At 44.7% G+C, this 24,664-nt stretch overlaps 2 protein-coding genes and 1 long non-coding RNA gene across 3 annotated transcripts in view; 1 reads left to right on the top strand and 2 right to left on the bottom strand.

Annotated features, from left to right (window-relative positions):
* Window positions 1-234: 234 nt before the first annotated feature.
* LOC123403952 lies at window positions 235-4,251 on the bottom strand. Its single transcript, XR_006611599.1, has 2 exons — window positions 4,162-4,251; window positions 235-1,865 (listed from the first exon to the last, which is right to left on the bottom strand). It is a non-coding gene; the product is annotated as an uncharacterized LOC123403952 (long non-coding RNA).
* Window positions 1,874-6,645, top strand: LOC123403951 (protein FLOWERING LOCUS T-like). Its single transcript, XM_045097854.1, has 4 exons — window positions 1,874-3,355; window positions 4,168-4,229; window positions 4,312-4,352; window positions 4,840-6,645. Exons 1-4 carry the CDS (start codon window positions 3,164-3,166, stop codon window positions 5,067-5,069), a joined length of 525 nt encoding a protein of 174 aa, XP_044953789.1. The 5' UTR covers window positions 1,874-3,163; the 3' UTR covers window positions 5,070-6,645.
* A 1,061-nt stretch (window positions 6,646-7,706) lies between these two features.
* LOC123405468 (UBP1-associated protein 2B-like) overlaps window positions 7,707-24,664 on the bottom strand; it is a 38,246-nt gene continuing 21,288 nt past the window's right edge. Inside the window, exon 2 of the mRNA XM_045099140.1 lies at window positions 7,707-8,601. Coding sequence (XP_044955075.1) covers window positions 8,011-8,601 — 591 coding nt within the window. The 3' untranslated portion in view covers window positions 7,707-8,010. The remainder of the gene's footprint in view (window positions 8,602-24,664) is intronic.

Genomic DNA, 24,664 nt, shown 5'->3' with positions numbered 1-24,664 from the left:
CGATAGGCGGCCTCTATGGCTCTATCGGCCAGTGTTTGCAAAGTCAGAAGATCCAACCGAACCGGCCTACACCAGAATAGGGCAGAGTGGGTAAGGGTAGCTTTTGCGCCGATTTCTAGTGCACGCACGTACTATTACAAGCATACGTGCGGGCCATAACAGTCCTTCCAGATGTGCAGGAAGCCGATAAGACCATAAGATGAGTAGTACAACTAGATGAACCGAGAAAGCACATCAAGCAAGCGGCACTCCACTCGAAACGCTCATTTGACCAGCACAGGTCTGCATGTACAACTTGCAGCACATGTACCGATGCCGCAAGTACGCTGTCCCTAGATATATCCAGCACCAGCAGAGCAGCTACATGCCGTTTCCTACTTTAGCCCTCTGTTTTCCCCTCTAAAACACACTCGGTGAACTCAACTACAAGGCATAAGCGCCCGGACACATCTGGTGGCCGCCGGGGCGAGAAATGACGAGCCACAGGCGCCGTCGATGCAAGACACAGAGGCCAGCCTTAGATTAAGAGGCTTAAGAAAGAAGATGGCTGAGAAAGAATAAAAAGGATAGCTAATAAATCTGCTGGTACTTGTATGATTAAAAATTTAAAAACAATCGACCCCATACCTCTTTTTTGCCCCTGGCAGCTATAGTCTCTGAGTAGCTTATAACTCTTAGGCCTGAGCTTAAGTGCAGTGCTAGTCGTTTCCAGAAGGATTCCCCTGTCCATGCCCAGATTCTGAGTGATCGGTTCAACTCTCAGAGCATGGCAGCCTACGTACCCAAAAGAGAAAACAAAATTGCTGGCACTACCCTAGAGGCAGTGAAAAAAATGGCTAGGCAGTACATTACAAGTATTGCGACCAAATAATCTTAGTCGGCGTCTCGTTGCCTTGATCAGTTACTTGTGTGCCATGTCAGATTTCTCACAACATAAAACAGATTTACCATCCAAGAGGCTCGGAATCCATCTTGACGTAATACTCATAGACGGTGATCAACTGGTGATTGCCTACAGCTTTTCTCTATGAGAGCACATAACCAGAAGGCAGCAGAATCCAGCTTTTCAGCAGCCACCAATGGAAGAACGCAGCAGTCCAGCAATATCCAGATTTTTCACAAAATCCAAAACCACGCAGAATTATTATTTTTTTCCTTTTCTGGAAGTTATTTCCTCCATATCGATGTCTGTTTCATGTAATTCCAAGCTGGAAGTATCTCTGTCAAATGTCCATGTCTGTACTTGGGCAGCCCATGTGATGTCTATCATTCTCCGCCGAGTTCGATGCACTATTCGAGTGCCTGGACCAATGGGATATGCCCACGTGAAGGGCGGCACTGCTTTATTCGTTGGTCAAGGATCAAGACCGTGTAGCCACAAACCAAACCAAACCAAAAGGCAATCCACATATTCCATCAACTTTAAGGTTCATCATCTCTTATAACTAAACTCTTTGCAATTCTTTGTTTTGACTCACTCAATTGAAATTCAGGCCTGAGAAATAACACTATGCACATTTGACATTTATTACCTTCGAATTCAGGTGCGGTGGTACTTCTCTAATCAAACATAGTAAGGCTTCTCTTTCTAGCTTTGGGAAATTGCTTACAAATTTTTATTCATAATTGCTCGAACTTGCGAAGCTGAAAACCTACAGAATGCAGCAGTATCAGGAGAATGAAGTCCACATAAACTTTACTGTAAAGTACAGGAATAAAATTAGATTCTATGGTCCCCTGCTAGTCAAGATCAATGTAGACCTAATCTAACACACCTTTGCCTCATCTTTTATCTGAAGTACAAATAAGTTGACATATACAGTTCCCTTTTTAAGACAAGAGATCAGCAACTGAAGAAGAGTCCTCTGCAAATGATATTCCATAACACAGTTGGAATGGCATATACGCCAAAAAACAAATAAACTTCTACAAGTATTCACAGAACATCTATTGAGGTAATGAGGTCGAATACTCGAACATCATATTCCATCAAATAAACCACTAAATCAGTGACAATTAGTATGGGTCGGAGGGAGTAGAATAGAAGACATAAATTTAAGTAGAATGTGGTTGTGTGGATGTATTTACGACACATACAGATTAGACATCAGAAAAATAACCTTCAAGTGTTTAGGTATGATATGGAGGTTTTCAACTTCAGTCGATTGTACTATGATAGACTTTAAGCAATACTATTTATTTTCCTAAAGATAGTACTACTCCCGAAAGTAAGAAGTGCAGCTACATGCATATTTCCCAAATGCAGCATGATCTAGGATAACAATATATTGTGCTAACAAAACAAAAGGCCAGTAAAAAAAATCAAGAAACGCAAGAGATTTTGCATTTCATTGTATTGAAAAGAGAGTTTTGTTACAATCCTCCTAGGAGATTTAAGGAAGCAAAAACAAATGAATCAATGCAGAAGACAGACAAAAAAAAAGAGATTTGTCAGGAATACCCCCTACCTTTTTTAACATTGCAGTATATAATATTCTCATCCCACCATGCTTACACTTCTTTTGACGGAACACCACGCTTACACTAATTTTATAAACCTCTTAGTTACTCATCTTACTTACAGCTAAACAATACAATCTACAATACATGATCGTCTAGTTAGCATTTAGACATGTTACAAGACAGGGAGGGGGTGGGACGGGGGACTCGCCCAAACACTAAGCTTAAATTGTGTTTGAAGGGGAAAAGTGTACATAAAGAGGGTGGGAAAGTTTATAGCTGAAAACAAAGAACATGGTGCATCAGTCTGGGAGATAAGTCAAAAGGCAATCCTCTTTTCGGTAGGGGCACCTATTTGTTAGGCTCTAGGTATAGGGAATAAGTGAGTGCGATTACATCAGATTTTATTCACCTACGTGGAATGGTAGCGAGCACTTCTTCTATTGGTGTAGGCCCGGAGGGTGGACAGCCCTAAATATTTCAAGTGACGGCAACCCATATCATTGTTTGCAGTTTAAAGATACCATGGCGTACAGAAGTAATAGTTTCGGTCGTCACGAATGGCTCACCATCTAGGACTGAGAGTATATATAGAGCACAGGCCTGCACCGCTCACTTCACACAAGTGCACACTTCGAGGCCAAGTTAGCTCCTCTTGAGCAATAGTACTTAATCTCCTCGACACCACCAATTGTAGGTGACCATGTCAAGGGATCCACTTGTTGTAGGCAATGTAGTTGGAGATATCTTGGACCCATTTATCAAATCAGCATCACTCAAAGTCTTATACAACAATAGGGAGCTGACTAATGGATCTGAGCTCAAGCCTTCACAGGTAGTCAATGAGCCACGGATCGAGATTGCTGGGCGTGACATGAGAAACCTTTACACTTTGGTGAGTTCATAACTCCTGTCTACCTCGTTTGACCATTGAATATGATTGGAAATTAAGCTTTCTGCCTTTAACGTTTAACCAAACAAAACAGTGATTACTGCAACTGTGGCTTTGTCAGGTCAAGGTTATTATTTCTACAGTATGTTAGGTCACCCTTATTTTCTCTCTAAAATATCACGCTGTAAGACAACATTAAAAGCTGTAGGAGTACACCCATTAGACTGGAAGGCAAGAATCTTCACTCTTACGATTTAAAAGCTGTCCTCGTTGCGTGAGAAAGACCTATTGCAGTTCTACATTTTATTTAAAATATATCCTATAATGGTGTTCAATTTGCTATCACTAGTGTCAGCACATATACCAGCATCTTTGCATGCGAACACACACTAAAATTAAGTTACACACATTGGTATAGATTCACAATAGGAACATGAAACCATGATGGTTACTTCCAGCAATGCATGTTATATGCTGGGAAGATGCATGTACTTCGCTGGCCAACTTACGATGATTCAGAAATAGCACAGAGAAACTAAAATTTGATTACAACCATTACACTTCATTTCGTCTAAAAAGAGCATTAAATAATTGGACAGCTCAGATCCTAAGCACCAAATAATACAAGCATAATAATTTAGAAGAACTATGAAATTGCCAATACAGAAGACAAGCAATAAATTAATCGTGACAAACATTTCAAAGACATATGCATACACAATTCAAACATCATTTTCACTTGATTGAATTATATTTATGTAATGAGTGCTCCAGTTTATGCTTGTAACAACGAACGATGACAAACTTACCAATAGGTGATGGTGGATCCTGACTCACCAAGTCCAAGCAATCCAACCAAAAGAGAATACCTTCATTGGTAAGACCTGAAACACTTGCAATGAATGATTTTAAATATCAAATCATAAAATGTTTCTTACAGTTGTGCGCATGTCACACAGGTTGGTGACAGACATTCCGGAATCAACAGATGCAAGCTATGGTGGGTTGTTCCCTTCCTTTTGCATATTGTTTCCACGATTTAAATGTTTTGAAGTATTGAATAGACATTTGTAATAAACCTACCTTTCCGGAGTCCTGATGATGCACACACCTAGTTTGTATTGCGATAGACCAAAATAAAATGAAAATATTACTCACTCATAGAGTAAAGATCAACAGTTCATCACTACTGAAATGGTGTGCAAAGTAAAACTATATTACTCACCATACGCTAGCAATCTAGCACGATAAGCAGCATATATTTTTCTGACTTCCACATTTAACAATTGTAGAGATTTATTCAAATGACTGGCTTCAGCTTGTATAATCTGGAAGCCAGTCTGCAGTATATATCATTTACGCAGATAAAGGTGAATTTGAACCTTGTAGGGCCATTGAGATTCTACACTAAATTCAACAAAATGTTTGTAAGCTGAGGCGCAATATTGCCTAACTTGCTCTGAAAAGTTATAAAAACTACATTTCAGGAAACGAGATAGTCAGCTACGAAAGCCCAAAGCCAACAGCAGGAATACATCGCTTTGTCTTTGTGATTTTCCGCCAATCTGTCCGGCAGACCATTTATGCACCAGGATGGAGACCAAATTTCAACTCAAGGGACTTCTCAGCACTTTACAGTCTAGGCCCACCCGTGGCTGCAGTATTCTTCAACTGCCAAAGGGAGACTGGATGCGGTGGCAGACGATACATTAGATGATAACTGGGATAACTGCATTCCAATTCTGCAAAAATGAGGGTGAATTGAACGATGATGCATAAGGCCAAGCGCTCCAGATGGGCGTTGTGTATGGTGCAGCGTAATGTAGTTTAATTCCTAGATTACTTTATCTCATGTACAGGCACTAACTATGGTGTGCCAAATACCATGTAGCAAATCTCAGCCACTGCTCCCTCTCTTCTTCCTTGATGAGGAAAGCTTAAAGTTGATGTAAAATAGGGCAATGAGAGTAAAGATCTCTCATGTTTCCTAAACACTATTAGATTTGACGCCAATAAATGATAAATTGCAGATTGCCTGTGTAAGAAAGGCAGTGCAGTGAAAACTATAGGGTCCAACAGCCACAGTTTACTGGTATCATAGTGCTAGGAGTCTTTTTCATCACCTGACCTCCAATGATTAATCCAATGATGATTTATGCTGATGACCTCAATGAGAATCAGAATTCAGAACCCTCTTCCCCATCCACCAGTCACGCTCTCAGATTCCACCAACACCAGCAAAGCTAATCTGCGTAGAAGCAGGTCATTAAAGAAGTAAATCCAAATAGCCCTGACATGTTAGTGCAGTCCTGGTCAGATTATGCTCCGGAACTGATCAAGAAAACCAAATTAGTGTGGTTACTTTTCCTGCCTGCCTTTGGTAGACAAGCTTAGCAGAAGCAGGAAGGGGATCAGGTACCTGAATAACAACAGAGAATATGACCATCTGAACGGCTAAAGCCCGGCATTGAATGAAGTGCTGCACAAAATGCATCTGCTTTTGCCATGACATGATAAGATAAAGGCGAGCTATCTGTTTGCAATTTTCAAGGTGCATCCATATTGTGGCAGCTTCTCTGTTATACCAGAACTGGCATCACACTACCCACATCATAGGCATACATTGCTTGTCAGAGACGGTCAGTGGTAGTGGCTGTCTGCCGGAGCCACAGCGCAGCAAGCCTGGGCGGCTACCTGGTCTCAGCTGGTGAAGCCCACTGAAACAGTACAAGAGAGCAAGGACTCAACAAGGAGCTTGCATGGGAAAACACTGAACAACGCAGTTCCAACTATACAGTGCCTAGGCTCTGACAGCGGGCTGGCTCTGGCACTGGTCTAGGACCATAGATCTCATCGCAGCACCTGTCGTGGGAGCTCACTCAACCTCACCTACAATGTGCTGACAGCAACCCATGGCAGGTTCCATGATGGCACCACCCACCGCTCCAGCATTTCGTAGAACACCATCCATTCACCTCTGCACCAGTGCTTAACAGCCTGCGAGAACAACAGGCTACGCAGAAAGCAGCTATACCACACGAGGAGGCCAGGACATATGGCCCATGCTGCACGTCCTCCACGCCTCCCTCTTTGGGGCCACAGTTTTCACAGCAACCACGATGCTGCCACGCCATGCCATGGTGAACGGCCCTCGCTCTTGCATTTCATTGAACACCTTTCCTGGCTTAACAGTCTGCAAGGGCAGTGAGGTGCACAGAGAAATCGCTTACCCAGACGAGGAGGTGAGGAAGAACCTATGGCCATTGCTGCATGTCAATCATGTCATCATTGTTTAGTGCACGCTCTTCTTGCCTTCATTGTTGCAGGCTTGTAGCACAACCTCCACGGCGGGCATGTCCTGTGACCAGCTAGAAATGTATTCAAACACAATAAATATGTACAAGAACCTTAATACAGGGACTGAAAGAAAACACGGCCTAACCAACTAATCGGTGCTTAGGGAGTGAAACTAGGTAAGTGCTAGCTTTCATTTCTTCAGCCTTTATGATCAAAATTGCTGAGTCAAAGACTCTTTGATTCACATAAAAAACATAGAAATAAGAAAATCAAGAATTACAATGTCATGCAATCTTAAATCTCCGCAAGAAACTATGTCTGATGGCCCATAGAAAAAGCATTGAAATATTCCAAGAAATTTAAGTCAATGATTTTTCCTTTGAAAATGAGTACAGAAATCCTGTAGAAAAAAATTCTATGGAATACAACCGTACAAAGCACACCAGGTTAGACATATACGCATATAGCTACCAATAAGCATACAAATCGGCAAATCGCAGAAGGTAATACATGTGTCTAACTACAACCATGCAAATCGCAGCAGGTTATACATGTAGTAGCTGAACTTCTTAGAGCCTTGCAATGTAGAGCATAAATTAGATTCAAATAAGAAAATTTGTAGCTTGTTGACCATAAAGTAAACCGTAATTACATCAAGGAGAAGCAAATTCAATTAGCAGAAATTACTGGTTGCTTCCCCTTCTCGCAGCAAACAGTAATATTAGCCCTGAATTTTGATGTGGATTCCTCAATCTTGCCTCTTCATCCATCTACCCTATAAGAAGTGACACCAGAGCAAAATTAGGTAGAGATGCATTCCATCACAGATTATACGCGTGCTCTTACGGACTTATTGCACTAATAAGTATTCAAAGTCGGGATTCTTTTGGAGAGAATTCGCACATCAAGTGATGCAAACTGGAGTAATTGTAAACCATGAGACTGACTGAAATCTCTTTCTTATTTTCAGTAAGAAAGGTACCTGTTCTATGCAAATGTGCAGTTGATGTCTGCTAAATTCACTGCATCCTTATTCCGTCGCTTGGCTAGCAAGAGATCAAGGTAACATTGTGTCAAGCCTTGTCTCATTGACATCCCGGCATGTCAATGTCAACGGGCCTATGGAAGGCAGACGGCTACTCTGGAATGTTTATCTGACGTGTTCCAACCCGGCGAAGAGGACACAACTGCGGCCAGAGGAAATGCACCCGAGATGTCAGCCCCTGGTATGGCATTCTGACAGATTAGGGCATGAACTATGGAGGCATTGCCTTGTTGCTGCCCCATGGACTGAGCTAATCTCCTTTGCCACTGACGAATCTGATCCTAGAAAAGACTGCGTGGAGGAAGTTGACAGTATCTCAAATTGGCAAGGCCGCTGCTCGAGTGACATTTCTCTGGTAACCGGTGTCTTCAGGATCGGCGGTGGCACAGTTCCTCTTGGTCTGCATCTGTGCGTGCCTGCAGTGGAACTCGCACCCGTCGAACACCTTCCTGGGCTCCTCAAGCGCCTTGGCGATCCCCTCAGGAGACTTGTAGAGGAAGGTTGCGTACCCACGGAACTGCCCGGTTGCGTGGTCGGCGACGAGGGACCCTGCCTCGATCTCTCCGAACTCGGGGAAAAACCACCTCAGATCGTTGATCGAGGTACGGGCGGGCACCCTGTCCACTAAGATCTTGCGGCCCGAGCCTCCGGGGAAAGGGCCGGTGGGGCAGGTCGAGGTGAACTGGCAGGGAGCGGGGCGGGCCCCGACGCGCTTGGAGGAGTCCGCGAGGGCGCAGCGGGCGGATGGGCGTCGGCGGAAGGTGATGAAGCCACAGCAGCGGCAGGGGCCGGTGGTACGGTGAGCTACGGCGTGGCACTCATCGAGGACGCCGAAGGGGACGAAGGCGGCGGCTAGCGCGGCGGAGGTGTGTATGGACCCAACCTGCCTACTTGAAGATTGCAACACCTAGGACCTGATTCAGTTAAGTTTGAATCATTGGAGTCGCCAGAGCCGCACATCTGCTATCCAACGCCTCTCTGCCGCCTCTCATACCGTCTCACCGAGTTATGGAGTGGTAATCGTCGTTCATCCAGCATCGAACGGCTATGAGACTCCCGAACGTCGTTGTTCCCTTTCCGACAAAAGGCTACAATGGTTCAACCTCTTTTCCTTCTCGTTTGTAAGGCTATAAAGCCAGGTTCTGGAGGCTTGTAGAGCTCATTGAGATGTTTTAGGATTTCCCCTTCTCGGCAAGAGTGTTTCTGGTTGGCTTGGCTTCCTCTCTAACTAGCTTGTACGCTCGAATCATTTCTGTGAAAAGTGCTATGAGATGCTAAGTTTAGATTGAATTTCTACAATTTAATCGTAAGGACATAGAAATTTACAGCTCCTCCAACTTCTCCAACTTTGCGTTGGCACCCAGATCGTAAGGACATAGGAAGGATTTTACAACTCCTCCAACTTCGCGTTGGCACCCAGATCCAATAGCCGCCAAGGATTAAACCAAGCTCCGAGTACCAATCGTCAGGATTTTACAGCTCCTCCAACTTCGCGTTGGCACCCAGATCCAATAGCCGCCAAGGATTAAACCAAGCTCCGAGTGTCAACGATTGGTACTCGGAGCTTGGTTTAATCCTTGGCGGCTATTGGATCTGGGTGCCAACGCGAAGTTGGAGGAGCTGTAAAATCCTTCCTTCCCACCCAAATCCCGACAGCGGTGTGGTACTTGGCGGCACAGGCAATGGCGATCCATTCGGGTACATGTTTGGGACCGGGAAATGGTTGCTAAAACCCCTTGTTTTGGTTGTAAAATCCCACCCTCCCTCCCGAATTCGGTGTACCTCGGCAGAGGGTGCACGCGACGGTGTAGTATGGCGACAAAATCAGCAACAAGAAGATCATGTTGTAGCTCCACTTGTGGTAAAATCCCCCTCTTGTTTAGCTGATTTCTTCGGTTGAGTGGTGTGTAGCTCTCTACTAGGCGTAAACCCCCTCAACTTGGTTCGTTTAGCTACCATGGGTGGCACTACAAGTTCTTCTGATACCTCCAACTTGGAGTTACAGTCTTTGTAGTTGGATGCCAAAACTCCGCAATCTAACAAAGAGGCTGACATACGGGAATTGATGGACTCTAGAGAGCATGTCACTTCCAACTTCCAGTCTATGCAGAATACCCTGGGTGACCTGCAGATTTATCTGCCCAATTTCATTTCCACCTTTCGAGTCCCTAGGCCCAACCCTCCGAGTACTCCAAAAGTGGCACAAGGCCGTGGACAAAATGTAACTCCTCAAGGTCAACTCCACACTCTACCTACTGTTGGATCTACAATTCTTCAAGATGTGCATACTGGTAAAGATCTCAACTTGGCTGGATCTAACAAAGCACCTTATAGGCACCCTCTTTTCACTCAAGCAACACCCTTGCCTCTAGCTGAGCAGAGACAACCTGTCGAGGGGCAAACCAATAACCAACATGTTATACATCTTGAACAGGAGGGCCAAGAAGAGCAAAATCATGAAAGAAGACAAGCACGCAGAGAACAATTGGATCAAAGGAGACAATTTACTCTTGTCAATCCTACCAAATATAAAATACCTGAATTTGATAGTGTGGGCACTGACTCCTGGATACAAACAATTGAAATGTGTTTTAAGGCACCTAGAACTCATATGGAATAGAAAAATTGTCACGCCCAAGATGCGACCCTATCCTCAATTTGGCACGAAGGCCTCGTCGGGGATAGAAGCGCATCTCGTCGTGTCGCAAGAATGGATATCGTTACAAGTACATGTACCGAAAAGAAGAGATATATATACAGAGTTGGCTTACACTCGCCACAAGCTACATCAGAGTCCCATCAGTACATTACATAATCATCAAGTGTAAGAGCAGGGTCCGACTACAGACGAAAACAAACGAGAAAAATAAGAACGACGTCCATCCTTGCTATCCCAGGCTGCCGGCCTGGAACCCATCCTAGATCGAAGAAGAGGAAGAAGAAGAAGCAACTCCAAATGAACAATCAACGCGCTCGCGTCAAGTAACCTTTACCTGTACCTGCAACTGGTGTTGTAGTAATCTGTGAGCCACAGGGGACTCAGCAATCTCATTTCCAAAGGTATCAAGACTAGCAAAGCTTAATGGGTGAGGCATGGTTAAGTGGTGAGGTTGCAGCAGCGGCTAAGCATATATTTGGTGGCTAACTTACGAATACCGGAAATAAGAGGGGGAAGATCTACGCATAACGGACGTGAACTACTGATGATCAAATGAATGATCCTGAACACCTACCTACGTCAGACATAACCCCACCATGTCCTCGATCGGAGAAGGAACTCACGAAAGAGACAGTCACGGTCACGCACACAGTTGGCAAGTTTTAATTAAGTTAACTTCAAGTTATCTAGAACCAGTGTTAAACAAAGCTTCCATGTTGCCACATAACCGCGGGCACGGCTTTCCAAAAAAATTTAACCCTGCAGGGGTGCTCCAACTAGTCCATCACAAATTACCACAAGCCGCATAGAAATCCTCAATCACGAAGCTCGCGATCTCGTCGGATTCCCTAGTGGAAAACCTCAACTCTGAGATTACCCAAAGCATCACCGGAATCCCGATGCACAAGATATTTCGTCAAAGGTAAAACTAATCCAGCAAGGCCGCCCGACGTGTCGACGATCCTGATAGGAGTCGCGTACCTCGTTCTCAGGACACGGCGGATGAGCTAGACGTCGGGATCGCTCAACCTCCGGGTGACCAGAGGGGCGCCGGACATCGCTCAGGTGGGGCCAACACTCATGAGGAACACTGGCCCGGGGGTTGATTAAATTATCCTCGGGGCCCGGGAAGTCCCTATGCAATTTTATTAGGTGTTTAGGCAAACGTAGTACCAAGGTTTGGCCTTGCCAGACCACCTTTAATCTAAAACAAATTATCAAGGGGTCCCCATAACAACCCCGATCGTGTTAGGAGCGCTCAATTATGGAACATAACACCGGTAGCCGGAAACTAAGGGGGCAAAGGTGGAACAAAACACCAGGCTAGAAAGGCCGAGCCTTCCACCTTTTACCAAGTATATATAGGTGCATTGAATTAAATAACATTTAATATGATGATATAACAAGGAACCCATGTTTTCACATGGAAGCAACTGCACCTGCAACTAGCAACGCTATCAACAGGGTTAAGCAAGCAGTTACATAGACAATCAGTGGTTTGCTAGGTTGAACAAGTTGAAGGTTAACATGGCATTGTTGAGAGGCTGACATTTAACAGGTGGTAGGCAACGAGACATAATCGATAGAAGCGATAAAACTAGCATGGCAATGATAGTAATGGTATCTGGGGAAATGATCATCTTGCCTGAGATCCCGCTTGGAAGAAGAATGCCTCCGTGAAGCAGACGAACCGACGTAGTCGAACGGGTCCTCACATCCAACACGCTTGCGGAACTCTATCGAGACGAAGCAAACCGGAAACACAAATCAACACACAGAATTCACCACACGATGCAAGACACACATGATGCATGAACGGTCTAATGCAAGGCATGACAATCATAACAATCAAACACTACACATTAAGTGAAGTTCAATATGCAACGAGTTGCATATTTACGAAACTCCACGTTAATTATTTAGTTCTATCCCGATTAGATACATGGCAATATTAAATGTGATTAAACATGACAAGAGGTGAAGCGGAAATTAAACTACCTATCTAGACATTTTAAATGAGGTCGGAAATGACATATAGCACCTCCGAGACGACCTCATATGTTAATTTACAATTCTGTCCAGATCTGAACTAACACATTTAATTAGTTGTTAAACAGCAAAACAAATAGGTTCATGTGGTTCTACGCGTAATTTCAAGCAATCTATACATAGAGATCATCTCCAGCGGAGCTACGGTTCAAAAGATACACGCACCGCAAGATATGATGGCATGAATGCTATATGTGTGCAACGATGGCTACGAGCACTTCAAAACATACAAACGGCAAGAGAAAATGAAACTACATGAGATTCTAAGCAAGTTTCATGTAGGGCACGATCAAAACGGAGCTACGGTTCAAAAGATACGAGCAAATCAAGAAATCACTACAATCTGCCAAAATCAGTCACATAGCACTTTCTACGCCCCACAACTACGAGCTACACAACTCCGATAAACTCAAGCAAAGCATGGCACAAAAGAGGGCAAGAAGCACTAGTATAAACAACTAACAACAACTAGCATGGCATCATGGATCACTAGGGAAAGAAGTCACAAAAAGGCATTTCACACACTATTTCAGACTTAGTGAAAATTACACCTCATGAAAGTGTAGTTTTCGATATGAAGCAATATTGACAGCAGCAAAACCTATAGCTACAAGACTCCAAATGGCATGAAAATTTACAGCATGCTAGAGAAACACAAGGGCTACAACTAACTCCATTGCACCAACCTCAAAAGAGCTACAGATCTAAAGATAGAAGGAAAACAAAACAGCAACAAAATAAAACAGATTCCAGACTTAAAATTATTTCAGCTCCTCCAAATCAGCACTATTTCTAGCAACTTGAGAGCAAGCAAAACACACCTAAACATGCATTTCTATTGCAACCAAAAATACCAGGGGCTAAACAAAACATCCAAGATCAACTCTCTAGTTGACAACTCCGTCAAACGACGCACGGAATAAATCCTACGAATTAAACAAAAGGGCATCACGGCAAAATATCGCGCGAACTAACTTCCTCAAACTAAAACTAATTGCACAGAAAAATCCAATGGATTTTTCTACCCGGGAAACATATAAAATAAGTGGGGGTGCACAACAATAGAATGCCACACGAAAATGCGAGAAAATAACCTATACACGGGAAAATAAACTACCGACAATTCCCTATACGCAAAAATTCAAATGACCGCTCTAAAATGCATGTGAAAATGGTCCCTAAAACATGGGCATTTATTCTACGGCATACGAACAACCCGGACTTGCGCGAAAAATTATTACGGGCACTATTCTAATGGGACAGCATGCTAATCTATATATTTGACACGTTAAACTATGTCAAATAAACATGCAAGTTGCACCAACGTATTCTACGCGCAAATCTACGCGAAATCCATATTTAAAACGTTCTGATCCGAAATACGGTTTAAAAGATACACACGTTTGAAAAATCTAATATTACCGTGAAATTAATAAATCACAAAAATCCTAAAATTAACAACGGGCCGAAACAACAGTGAGCGCAACATACTATCCTACGCCCTGACCGTTTTATAGCGACTAGGAGGGGGAACTGCTCACCTTGTGGGCTCGGCCCATGAGGCAAGCCTGGGCGCGGGCAGTGGAGGAGGAGGAGGCCCACGTGGGAGGCTGAACAGGGGGGCTCCTCACTGGGCCGGATCGGCCTGCGCGGAAGGCCGACCCACGTGGGCGCTGGCAGGCGTCGTTCTCCTCGCGGCCAGACGCCTAGGCGGCGCATCACCAGGAACCGGCGCCGGTGCTCGGGGAGAAGGCCCCGCAGGGCAGGCCGGCGAGGCCCACAGCGGGACCAACGGGGGCGCGACGGCCGGATCCACGCGACTGCTCGCCGGATCTGGCGCGAGGCGGGGCGCAGCTACAGGGAGGCAGGGTGGCGGTTGTCGCAGGCAAGGGCGGCGCAGCTTGGCTCTCCGGCGAGCTGCAGCCGACGGCGGGGCATGGGGAAGCTTGGGGCGGCGCCGCACGGGGAGCACGGGGACGGCGCGGCACGGGGAGCACGGGGCACGGGGGAGCCCGGGGAGCACGGGAGGCGGCAGCGGCGGCGGATGGGCCTCGCCCGGGCCCGGTCTGGGCTCGGCGGGCCCTGGCGGCGGCTGAGGGACCGAGGGGAGGAGAGAGAGGGTGCGGGAGGCTAGGGTTGGCACGGTTTTTGAGGCAGAGAGAGGGGGCTGAAATAAATGCTTGGGCGTCTATATATAGACAAACGGGGGGGGGGGGGGGCTAGGTTAGCCGGAATTTCGTTCCGGATCCAACCGTGCGGTCGGATTCGGACGATTCCGAACGCGGGTATGGGTACGCGGCCGTGTAAGGTGGTCTACCGGAGGCGAGAGGGAGAACGGGCGACCCGGTAACGTATTTTAGAACACCGATAAAACGTCCAACGGTAGACCGAATACGGTGCCGCTACGGTCGACCGTTCGGGTACCAGACGGACTCCGATTGCGACGAAACTTGACAGGCGGCCTACCTATATTAAAATAACACCGCACGTCAAATCTCAACCCGATCAGAGAAAGTTTTACGCACGCTTTAAAAACAGGGTTTTGACGGTGCCGCGGGCGCGTGCGTGTGCGGTCGGACTCAGAACGGACAGCGACGAGAACCGGCAACTAACAACGGATGCAAGTTTTGAAAACGGGCGGCAACGTAGATGCCGATGCAATGCAGATGATGCGCGTAATGCGATGATGATGCGACAAAAGAAAATAGGCACACGACGAAAACGGAAAGAGAGGAGAATCTTCTGGAACGTCGGCATCGGGCTGTCACAACTCTCCTACACTACAAGACGATCTCGCCCCGAGATCCAAGAATGAAAGGGGGAGAGGATGAGAAAGAGCAAGAGGCAAAAACTTAGTCGCTTCTTGACAAACGAGTGAAACCAACGATCCTTGAAGGTTGCAAGGAGACGAGGAATGGCATGAGAAAGAAGCCAGAATTCACGGAAAATTTCGGCAGCACTTCGGTAGGAAAATGGGACAAAAAATTCGAAAAGATGGAAGAAATAGACACTATTCATGACAAACAACTAAATAGAGCAAGGGGACACCATGATCTTGGTAGAACAACAAGATTGACCCAAAAGAGCAACGTTACAATGCCTCCGGAACAATAGAATAGGAACTAGTTCATACGGAAGAAGAGAATGAAGAAAATAATGACAACTATATCACAATTGAACTTGGCAAGCATCCTTGTAAGAAGAATTGGACGAAGTTGTTGGAAAAACAATAACGAAAAGAACAAGATAGTAGTGGGCTTAAGGAAATCATCTCACATTTATGAGGTGACAACCAACCACTAAAAGGAACAAGGATAGATTGGGAGAAACAAGATATGAACAATTTCTTACACCAAGAGGATACATTGAGAACTCGGATTAATGGCAAGCACCATAATGGCAACAATCCATAGGAAAGGCTTTAGGTGAAATCCAAACCAAGATAGCTCAAGGAAGAAATCATGGGTTGAAATATCTCATGATCATAGAATTGGTGGGTTTAATTATCTCATTCTTGAAAGGAAATATCTTCGAGACTCCTACACTAACAAGAATGCTATAATACCACCTCAAAGGATAAAGGAAAAAACAATTGCACATAGAAATGCAAGAGAAAGGATACTTGAGGTTCTCCAACAAGAATCTTGAAGAACACTTAAGAAAGAATGAAATCTTGATGAACCACCATGAAGGACCACCGTATACAAATGAATGATGCAAAAATATGAAGGTATAAAAGAATAAGATTATGACCTTGCCAAGATTTAGATGAAGCCTCACGGAGAGAAACTTGATAGAACTTAGAACTCCGGAAAAGAAAAGATAAGAACACTTGAGAAAAGAATTGATATCATTATCCACTCCGAAAGAAGAATTGAAATCATTTGATGAAACAAGAATAAGAATTATGTTAAGCTAATCCTTCATCAAGTTAAATTGACGACAATTAACGGATTTAGCATACAACTTATTTCTCTTGAAAGAGTCTTGAAGAGACAGAGAGATAAATAAAGCACAAAATAGAAGAAATGTTGCAAGAAACACCGGTAAGAATTCAAAATTGAATGGGAACACCACGAATTAATGGAGAAACATGAGAATGAAGAGCTCATGAGCCACCTGAGAGAAAACTTGACCAAGGCCCCGGATAATCGAGAGACGAACGAAGAGACAACAATTGAGAAGAATTGAGGATGAAAGCTGAAAGCTGAGAACGAAGAATCTTCTAAAATGATGGCCTTCGGAGGAACGAGAAATAAAAACAACTCAGAGAAGCACCAGATAGCACGTAAAGGAATACTCATGATTGACAACAATTAAAATGACGGCACAAGGCTGAAATGATGAATCTTCTAGAAAATGGACCAAGATTTGAGTGAAACACTCCTTCAGATTTCCAAGCTGAGAATGAGGAGGAGAACCCACCAAGAATTACTAAGACACTCCAGAATAGAGAAGAATGAAAGGTTGAGCCAAAGAATGAATTAATTGAAATAGATCTTGAAGAAGGGATATGACTGATCAAAATCATACTTACGTCATAGTTGAAAAGATTTAATGATCTCCGGAAAGATTACAAAAGCCATATAAGATCCTGGGAAAGAACCTGTGGGTTATGGGCCCACTCAAAGAAATCACCGTTGAAAAGCTTACTAGAACGAGAGATATTGCACCGGTATAAGGAAAACTAGATGAGGCTGAGCACCTTGAAATAATTGAAGGATCGAGAATCAGGACTTCTGAAATATCTTCAACACTCCGGATAGAAAGAGAGAGGAATGAATAACAAGATAGGCTCATAAGAATTCCCAACATAGGAAAGAATTTAATGTTTGAAAAGGATATGATGACCCTGGATAACTGAATTAAATCACCGGGTAAGAGAGAAAAGAACAGACAGCGGAAGCACAACGAAGAGAAAACTCTTGGATGAAAACTGAATCACTGAGAAAAAGGGCGGGAGGTGGGGAAAACAAAAGACAACTTGGGCTAGATGAGATGAACTTCGGAAAGAATTGAGAGAATGATCTGCAACAATTGGAGAGGATTGAATCCACTTGGAGAGAAACACACAGGTAGAATGGAATTGATACGATGACTCCGGTTGACAAGAATTGATATGACAATTGATTGAGCAAAAGAATTAGCATTCACATAAAAATATGAGAACACCGCTTAGAAAGGATCTGAATTCACCACTTGACATCGAAGCAACTTGAATTACCATATTAAAACAAAAAAAGGGTCAGGCTTATGAAACAAGCCAGAACAAACTCATGAGAAAGATTCCGTCCGATATTTTCGTGGACAGGAATCCACTAGATGTCGAACCCCAACCTAACATCATGTATTTGTTGGAAGATTGTCCTATAAGCAACTACTTGAATTCCCACCTATGAATTCCCGAAATATCTGGTCATGCAATCTGGTACACGGATACAAGGAGTAATATTCACACAACTCCTATACTAACCCGTCACCTGTATCACATCCGTCAACACACAACCAGAATCTCGGACCTTCATCTACAACAGACCCTCGTGATCACAACGATACAAAGTATGGCAGTACTCCCGAACAATCTGCACCAGTACTGGGGACATCGGGGTTATCTCGCCACTACTAGTATTGAAGCAATTACGAACATCCTTCGTTCTGAGATACTAAGAAATCTGAATGATAACGATGTGCTCAAGAATCCCCTCGAGCTCAACTCCCCTGAAACTTAAAGCAGATAGGAGGCACCAAGACAGAACTCCGTCACATCGGCATCATATAGATTCCAAAAATATCCGCGTGATCCTAAATTTTTTTTGAGTGAGAAGAGGAGTAGAATAAATTATTACGTCAAGATTCCTCACTAGAGCATAGAAGAGGAGAAAAAAGTATCCTACTCTCCGATATATAACTAGACTCAAAGTAGTTTTTTCATTAGACTCGACTCGGCCAAGTTCGATCAATCAAGGGGGCTCCTAGGTCGGTACTTCTCTGATACCAACTTGTCACGCCCAAGATGCGACCCTATCCTCAATTTGGCACGAAGGCCTCGTCGGGGATAGAAGCGCATCTCGTCGTGTCGCAAGAATGGATATCGTTACAAGTACATGTACCAAAAAGAAGAGATATATATACAAAGTTGGCTTACACTCGCCACAAGCTACATCAGAGTCCCATCAGTACATTACATAATCATCAAGTGTAAGAGCAGGGTCCGACTACGGACGAAAACAAATGAGAAAAATAAGAACGACGTCCATCCTTGCTATCCCAGGCTGCCGGCCTGGAACCCATCCTAGATCGAAGAAGAGGAAGAAGAAGAAGCAACTCCAAATGAACAATCAACGCGCTCGCATCAAGTAACCTTTACCTGTACCTGCAACTGGTGTTGTAGTAATCTGTGAGCCACAGGGGACTCAGCAATCTCATTTCCAAAGGTATCAAGACTAGCAAAGCTTAATGGGTGAGGCATGGTTAAGTGGTGAGGTTGCAGCAGCGGCAAAACATATATTTGGTGGCTAACTTACGAATACAGGATATAAGAGGGGGAAGATCTACGCATACCGGACGTGAACTACTGAATGATCCTGAACACCTACCTACGTCAGACATAACCCCACCGTGTCCTCGATCGGAGAAGGAACTCACGAAAGAGACAGTCATGGTTACGCACACAGTTGGCAAGTTTTAATTAAGTTAACTTCAAGTTATCTAGAACCAGTGTTAAACAAAGCTTCCACGTTGCCACATAACCGCGGGCACGGCTTTCCGAAATTTTTTAACCCTGCAGGGGTGCTCCAACTAGTCCATCACAAATTAGCACAAGCCGCATAGAAATCCTCAATCACGAAGCTCGCGATCTCGTCGGATTCCCTAGTGGAAAACCTCAACTCTGAGATTACCCAAAGCATCACCGGAATCCCGATGCACAAGATATTTCGTCAAAGGTAAAACTAATCCAGCAAGGCCGCCCGACGTGTCGACGATCCCGATAGGAGTCGCGTACCTCGTTCTCAGGACACGGCGGATGAGTTAGACGTCGGGATCGCTAAACCTCCGGGTGACCAGAGGGGCGCCGGACATCGCTCAGGTGGGGCCAACACTCATGAGGAGCACTGGCCCGGGGGTTGATTAAATTATCCTCGGGGCCCGGGAAGTCCCTATGCAATTTTATTAGGTGTTTAGGCAAACGTAGTACCAAAGTTGGGCCTTGCTAGACCAGCTTTAATCTAAAACAAATTATCAAGGGGGTCCCCATAACAACCCCGATCGTGTTAGGAGCGCTCAATTATGGAACATAACACCGGTAGCCGGAAACTAAGGGGGCAAAGGTGGAACAAAACACCAGGCTAGAAAGGTCGAGCCTTCCACCTTTTACCAAGTATATATAGGTGCATTGAATTAAATAGCATTTAATATGATGATATAACAAGGAACCCATGTTTTCACATGGAAGCAACTGCACCTGCAACTAGCAACGCTATCAACAGGGTTAAGCAAGCAGTTACATAGCCAATCAGTGGTTTGCTAGGTTGAACAGGTTGAAGGTTAACATGGCATTGTTGAGAGGCTGACATTTAACAGGTGGTAGGCAACGAGACATAATCGATAGAAGCGATAAAACTAGCATGGCAATGATAGTAATGGTATCTGGGGAAATGATCATCTTGCCTGAGATCCCGCTTGGAAGAAGAATGCCTCTGTGAAGCAGACGAACCGACGTAGTCGAACGGGTCCTCACATCCGACACGCTTGAGGAACTCTATCGAGACGAAGCAAACCGAAAACACAAATCAACACACAGAATTCACCACACGATGCAAGACACACATGATGCATGAACGATCTAATGCAAGGCATGACAATCATAACAATCAAACACTATACATTAAGTGAAGTTCAATATGCAACGAGTTGCATATTGACGAAACTCCACGTTAATTATTTAGTTCTATCCCGATTAGATACACGACAATATTAAATGTGATTAAACATGACAAGTAGTGAAGCGGAAATTAAACTACCTATCTAGACATTTTAAATGAGGTCGGAAATGACATATAGCACCTCCGAGACGACCTCATATGTTAATTTACAATTCTGTCCAGATCTGAACTAACACATTTAATTAGTGGTTAAACAGCAAAACAAATAGGTTCACGTGGTTCTACGCGTAATTTCAAGCAATCTATACATAGAGATCATCTCCAGCGGAGCTACGGTTCAAAAGATACACGCACCGCAAGATATGATGGCATGAATTCAATATGTGTGCAACGATGGCTACGAGCACTTCAAAACATACAAACAGCAAGAGAAAATGAAACTACACAAGATTCTAAGCAAGTTTCATGTAGGGCACGATCAAAACGGAGCTACGGTTCAAAAGATACGAGCAAGTCAAGAAATCACTACAATCTGCCAAAATCAGTCACATAGCACTTTCTACGCCCCACAACTATGAGCTACATAACTCCGATAAACTCAAGCAAGGCATGGCACGAAAGAGGGAAAGAAGCACTAGTACAAACAACTAACAACAACTAGCATGGCATCATGGATCACTAGGGAAAGAAGTCACAAAAAGGCATCTCACACACTATTTCAGACTTAGTGAAAATTACACCTCATGAAAGTGTAGTTTTCGATATGAAGCAATATTGACAGCAGCAAAACCTATAGCTACAAGACTCCAAATGGCATGAAAATTTACAGCATTCTAGAGAAGCATAAGGGCTACAACTAACTCCATTGCACCAACCTCAAAAGAGCTACAGATCTAAAGATAGAAGGAAAACAAAACAGCAACAAAATAAAACAGATTCCAGACTTAGAATTATTTCAGCTCCTCCAAATCAGCACTATTTCTAGCAACTTGAGAGCAAGCAAAACACACCTAAACATGCATTTCTACTGCAACCAAAAATACCAGGGGCTAAACAAAACATCCAAGATCAACTCTCTAGTTGACAACTCCGTCAAACGACACACGGAATAAATCCTACGAATTAAACAAAAGGGCATCACGGCAAAATATCGCGTGAACTAACTTCCTCAAAAACTAAAACTAATTTTTCTACCCCGGAAACATATAAAATAAGTGGGGGTGCACAACAATAGAATGCCACACGAAAATGCGAGAAAATAACCTATACACGGGAAAATAAACTACCGACAATTCCCTACCCGCAAAAATTCAAATGACCGCTCTAAAATGCATGTGAAAATGGTCCCTAAAACATGGGCATTTATTCTACGGCATACGAACAACCCGGACTTGCGCGAAAAATTATTACGGGCACTATTCTAATGGAACAACACGCTAATCTATATATTTGACACGTTAAACTACGTCAAATAAACATGCAAGTTGCACCAACGTGTTCTACGCGCAAATCTACGCGAAATCCATATTTAAAACGTTCCGATCTGAAATACGGTTTAAAAGATACACGCGTTTGAAAAATCTAATACTACCGTGAAATTAATAGATCACAGAAATCCTAAAATTAACAACGGGCCGAAACAACAGTGAGCGCAACATACTATCCTACGCCCTGACCGTTTTATAGCGACTAGGAGGGGGAACTGCTCACCTTGTGGGTTCGTCCCATGAGGCAAGCCTGGGCGCGGGCAGTGGAGGAGGAGGCGGCCCACGTGGGAGGCTGAACACGGGGGGCTCCTCACTGGGCCGGATCGACCTGTGCGGAAGGCCGGCCCACGCGGGCGCTGGCAGGCGTCGTTCTCCTCGCGGCCAGACGCCCAGGCGGCGCATCACCAGGAACCGGCGCCGGTGCTCGGGGAGAAGGCCCCGCAGGGCAGGACGGCGAGGCCCACGGCGGGACCAACGCGGGCGCGGCGGTCGGATCCACGCGGCTGCTCGCCGGATCTGGCGCGAGGCGGGGCGCAGCTACAGGGAGGCGGGGTGGCGGCTGTCGCAGGCAAGGGCGGCGCGGCTGGGCTCTCCGGCGAGCTGCAGCCGACGGCGGGGCATGGGGAAGCCTGGGGGCGGCGCGACACGGGGAGCACGGGGGTGGCGCGGCACGGGGAGCACGGGGCACGGGGGAGCCCGGGGAGCACGGGAGGCGGCGGCGGCGGCGGATGGGCCTCGCCCGGGCCCGGTCTGGGCTCGGCGGGGCCTGGCGGCGGCTGAGGGACCGAGGGGAGGAGAGAGAGGGTGCGTGATGCTAGGGTTGGCACGGTTTTCGAGGCAGAGAGAGAGGGGGGATGAAATAAATGCTTGGGCGTCTATATATAGACAAACAGGGGGGGGGCTAGGTTAGCCGGAATTTCGTTCCGGATCCAACCGTGCGGTCGGATTCGGACGATTCCGAACGCAGGTATGGGTACGCGGCCGTGTAAGGTGGTCTACCGGAGGCGAGAGGGAGAACGGGCGACCCGACAACGTATTTTAGAACACCGATAAAACGTCCGACGGTAGACCAAATACGGTGCTGCTACGGTCGACCGTTCGGGTACCAGACGGACTCCGATTGCGACGAAACTTGACAGGAGGCCTACCTATATTAAAATATCACCGCACGTCAAATCTTAACCCGATCAGAGTAAGTTTTACGCACGCTTTAAAAATAGGGTTTTGACGGTGCCGCGGGCGCGTGCGTGTGTGGTCGGACTCTGAACGGACAACGACGAGAACCAGCAACTAACAACGGATGCAAGTTTTGAAAACGGGAGGCAACGGAGATGCCGATGCAATGCAGATGATGTGCGTAATGCGATGATGATGCGACAAAAGAAAATAGGCACACGACGAAAACGGAAAGAGAGGGGAATCTTTTGGAACGTCGGCATCGGGCTGTCACAAAAATGAAGTTACAATCACTTATCTGAAGGGACCTATTATAGAGTGGTGGAGAGGTACTGGTATGTTTGCAAACATAGTCCCATGGTATATGTTTTGCAAATATGTGGGAGAAGGATTCTCTGGAACCTCGATATGTGACAATGTGAGAGCTTTTCACAATCTTTCACAAATAGGGAGTGACAATGACTATGTACTAAAATTTGAGTAGTCCATGAAGTTAATGAGAAGGGATAACCCAGTTCTTCCAAATGATTACTACAAAAAACAGTTTCATCTCGGGATTGAGTGACAACATCCAACACCATGTCCAGTGCCATGAACCATCTGATCTTCAGAAAACTGTATGGTTGGACAGAAGGATGGAACATGCTCAATCCCACCCACCCCACCCCTCAAAATAGGCAAATTCCTCACTATGTAGATCCATGTGTGAGGAGACAAGTGCAATTTGACCATAGAAAACCTGTTGCGGCTAACACTGCTACTGTGATCCAACAGGACAGACTTAAAGGTATTTTTTATAAATGTAAAGATCCTTGGTTTCCACGCCACAAGAAAGTCTACAAACTATCAAATCAAGCCCAAGTTCAAGTATTGAAAGAGAGTTCTCCTAACGATGTTGAGCTAGTATACTACACTGTTATTTAGAAGCTGATGATACAAAGCACAATGTTGATCAAACTTGAAAGTTTCTATGCATGCATTTATGGGGACGGATACCACCAAGTATTCATCTACTATAACTGTCATGTTTGGTGACACTCATGTAACAACTCTAATTTATAGTGGCAGCACAACAACATTTATTTCCCGTAGCATTGCCAACAAAATTTAGTGCAAGTTGTGTCCAACACAGGAAAAAAAGGTAGTAGTGGTCAATGGTGGAATGCGTGAACTAAGTTTATGGAAAATAAATGCCCTTACAACATCTAGGGAACAAACTTGACTTTTTATTTTAGATTTTTACAACTTTAGAGATATGATGTTATACTCGGAGCAGACTGATGAAAGTTCATAGTCCTGTGGAACTTGACTATGAGGAAATGCATGTTCAAATCACTATGCAAGGTGTTAGAAAAGTTATATTCCAGGATGAGAGCTTACCTAGTGTAGCAGTGTCTGAAATGAACAATGAGGGAGAAGATAGAGCAAGAACCAGTTTGTGGAGTTGTTCTCTTTGTGAAATTTGCTATTTTGGCCCCTCCTAAATAACAACCATTGCATCCTAAAGTCAAACTCTTGTTAAACAAATACAATAGCATATTTTTCAAACCTAGTGGCATCCCTCCTGCTAGGACAAAGGACTATGCAATCCCTCTCATCCCTGGGGCAAACATTGTAAACCAGAAACCTTATAAACTTCCTTGCCACCAAAAGTATGCTATGGAAAAAAAATCATTCATCAAATGATTAAAGACAAGGTCATCAAGCACAGTGTCG

Source organism: Hordeum vulgare, chromosome 6H (genome assembly GCF_904849725.1).
Source record: "Hordeum vulgare subsp. vulgare chromosome 6H, MorexV3_pseudomolecules_assembly, whole genome shotgun sequence".
Classification (NCBI taxonomy): domain Eukaryota; kingdom Viridiplantae; phylum Streptophyta; class Magnoliopsida; order Poales; family Poaceae; genus Hordeum; species Hordeum vulgare.
The sequence above is the reverse complement of the archived record's forward strand: the minus strand, read 5'-3'. Positions and strand labels throughout refer to the sequence as shown.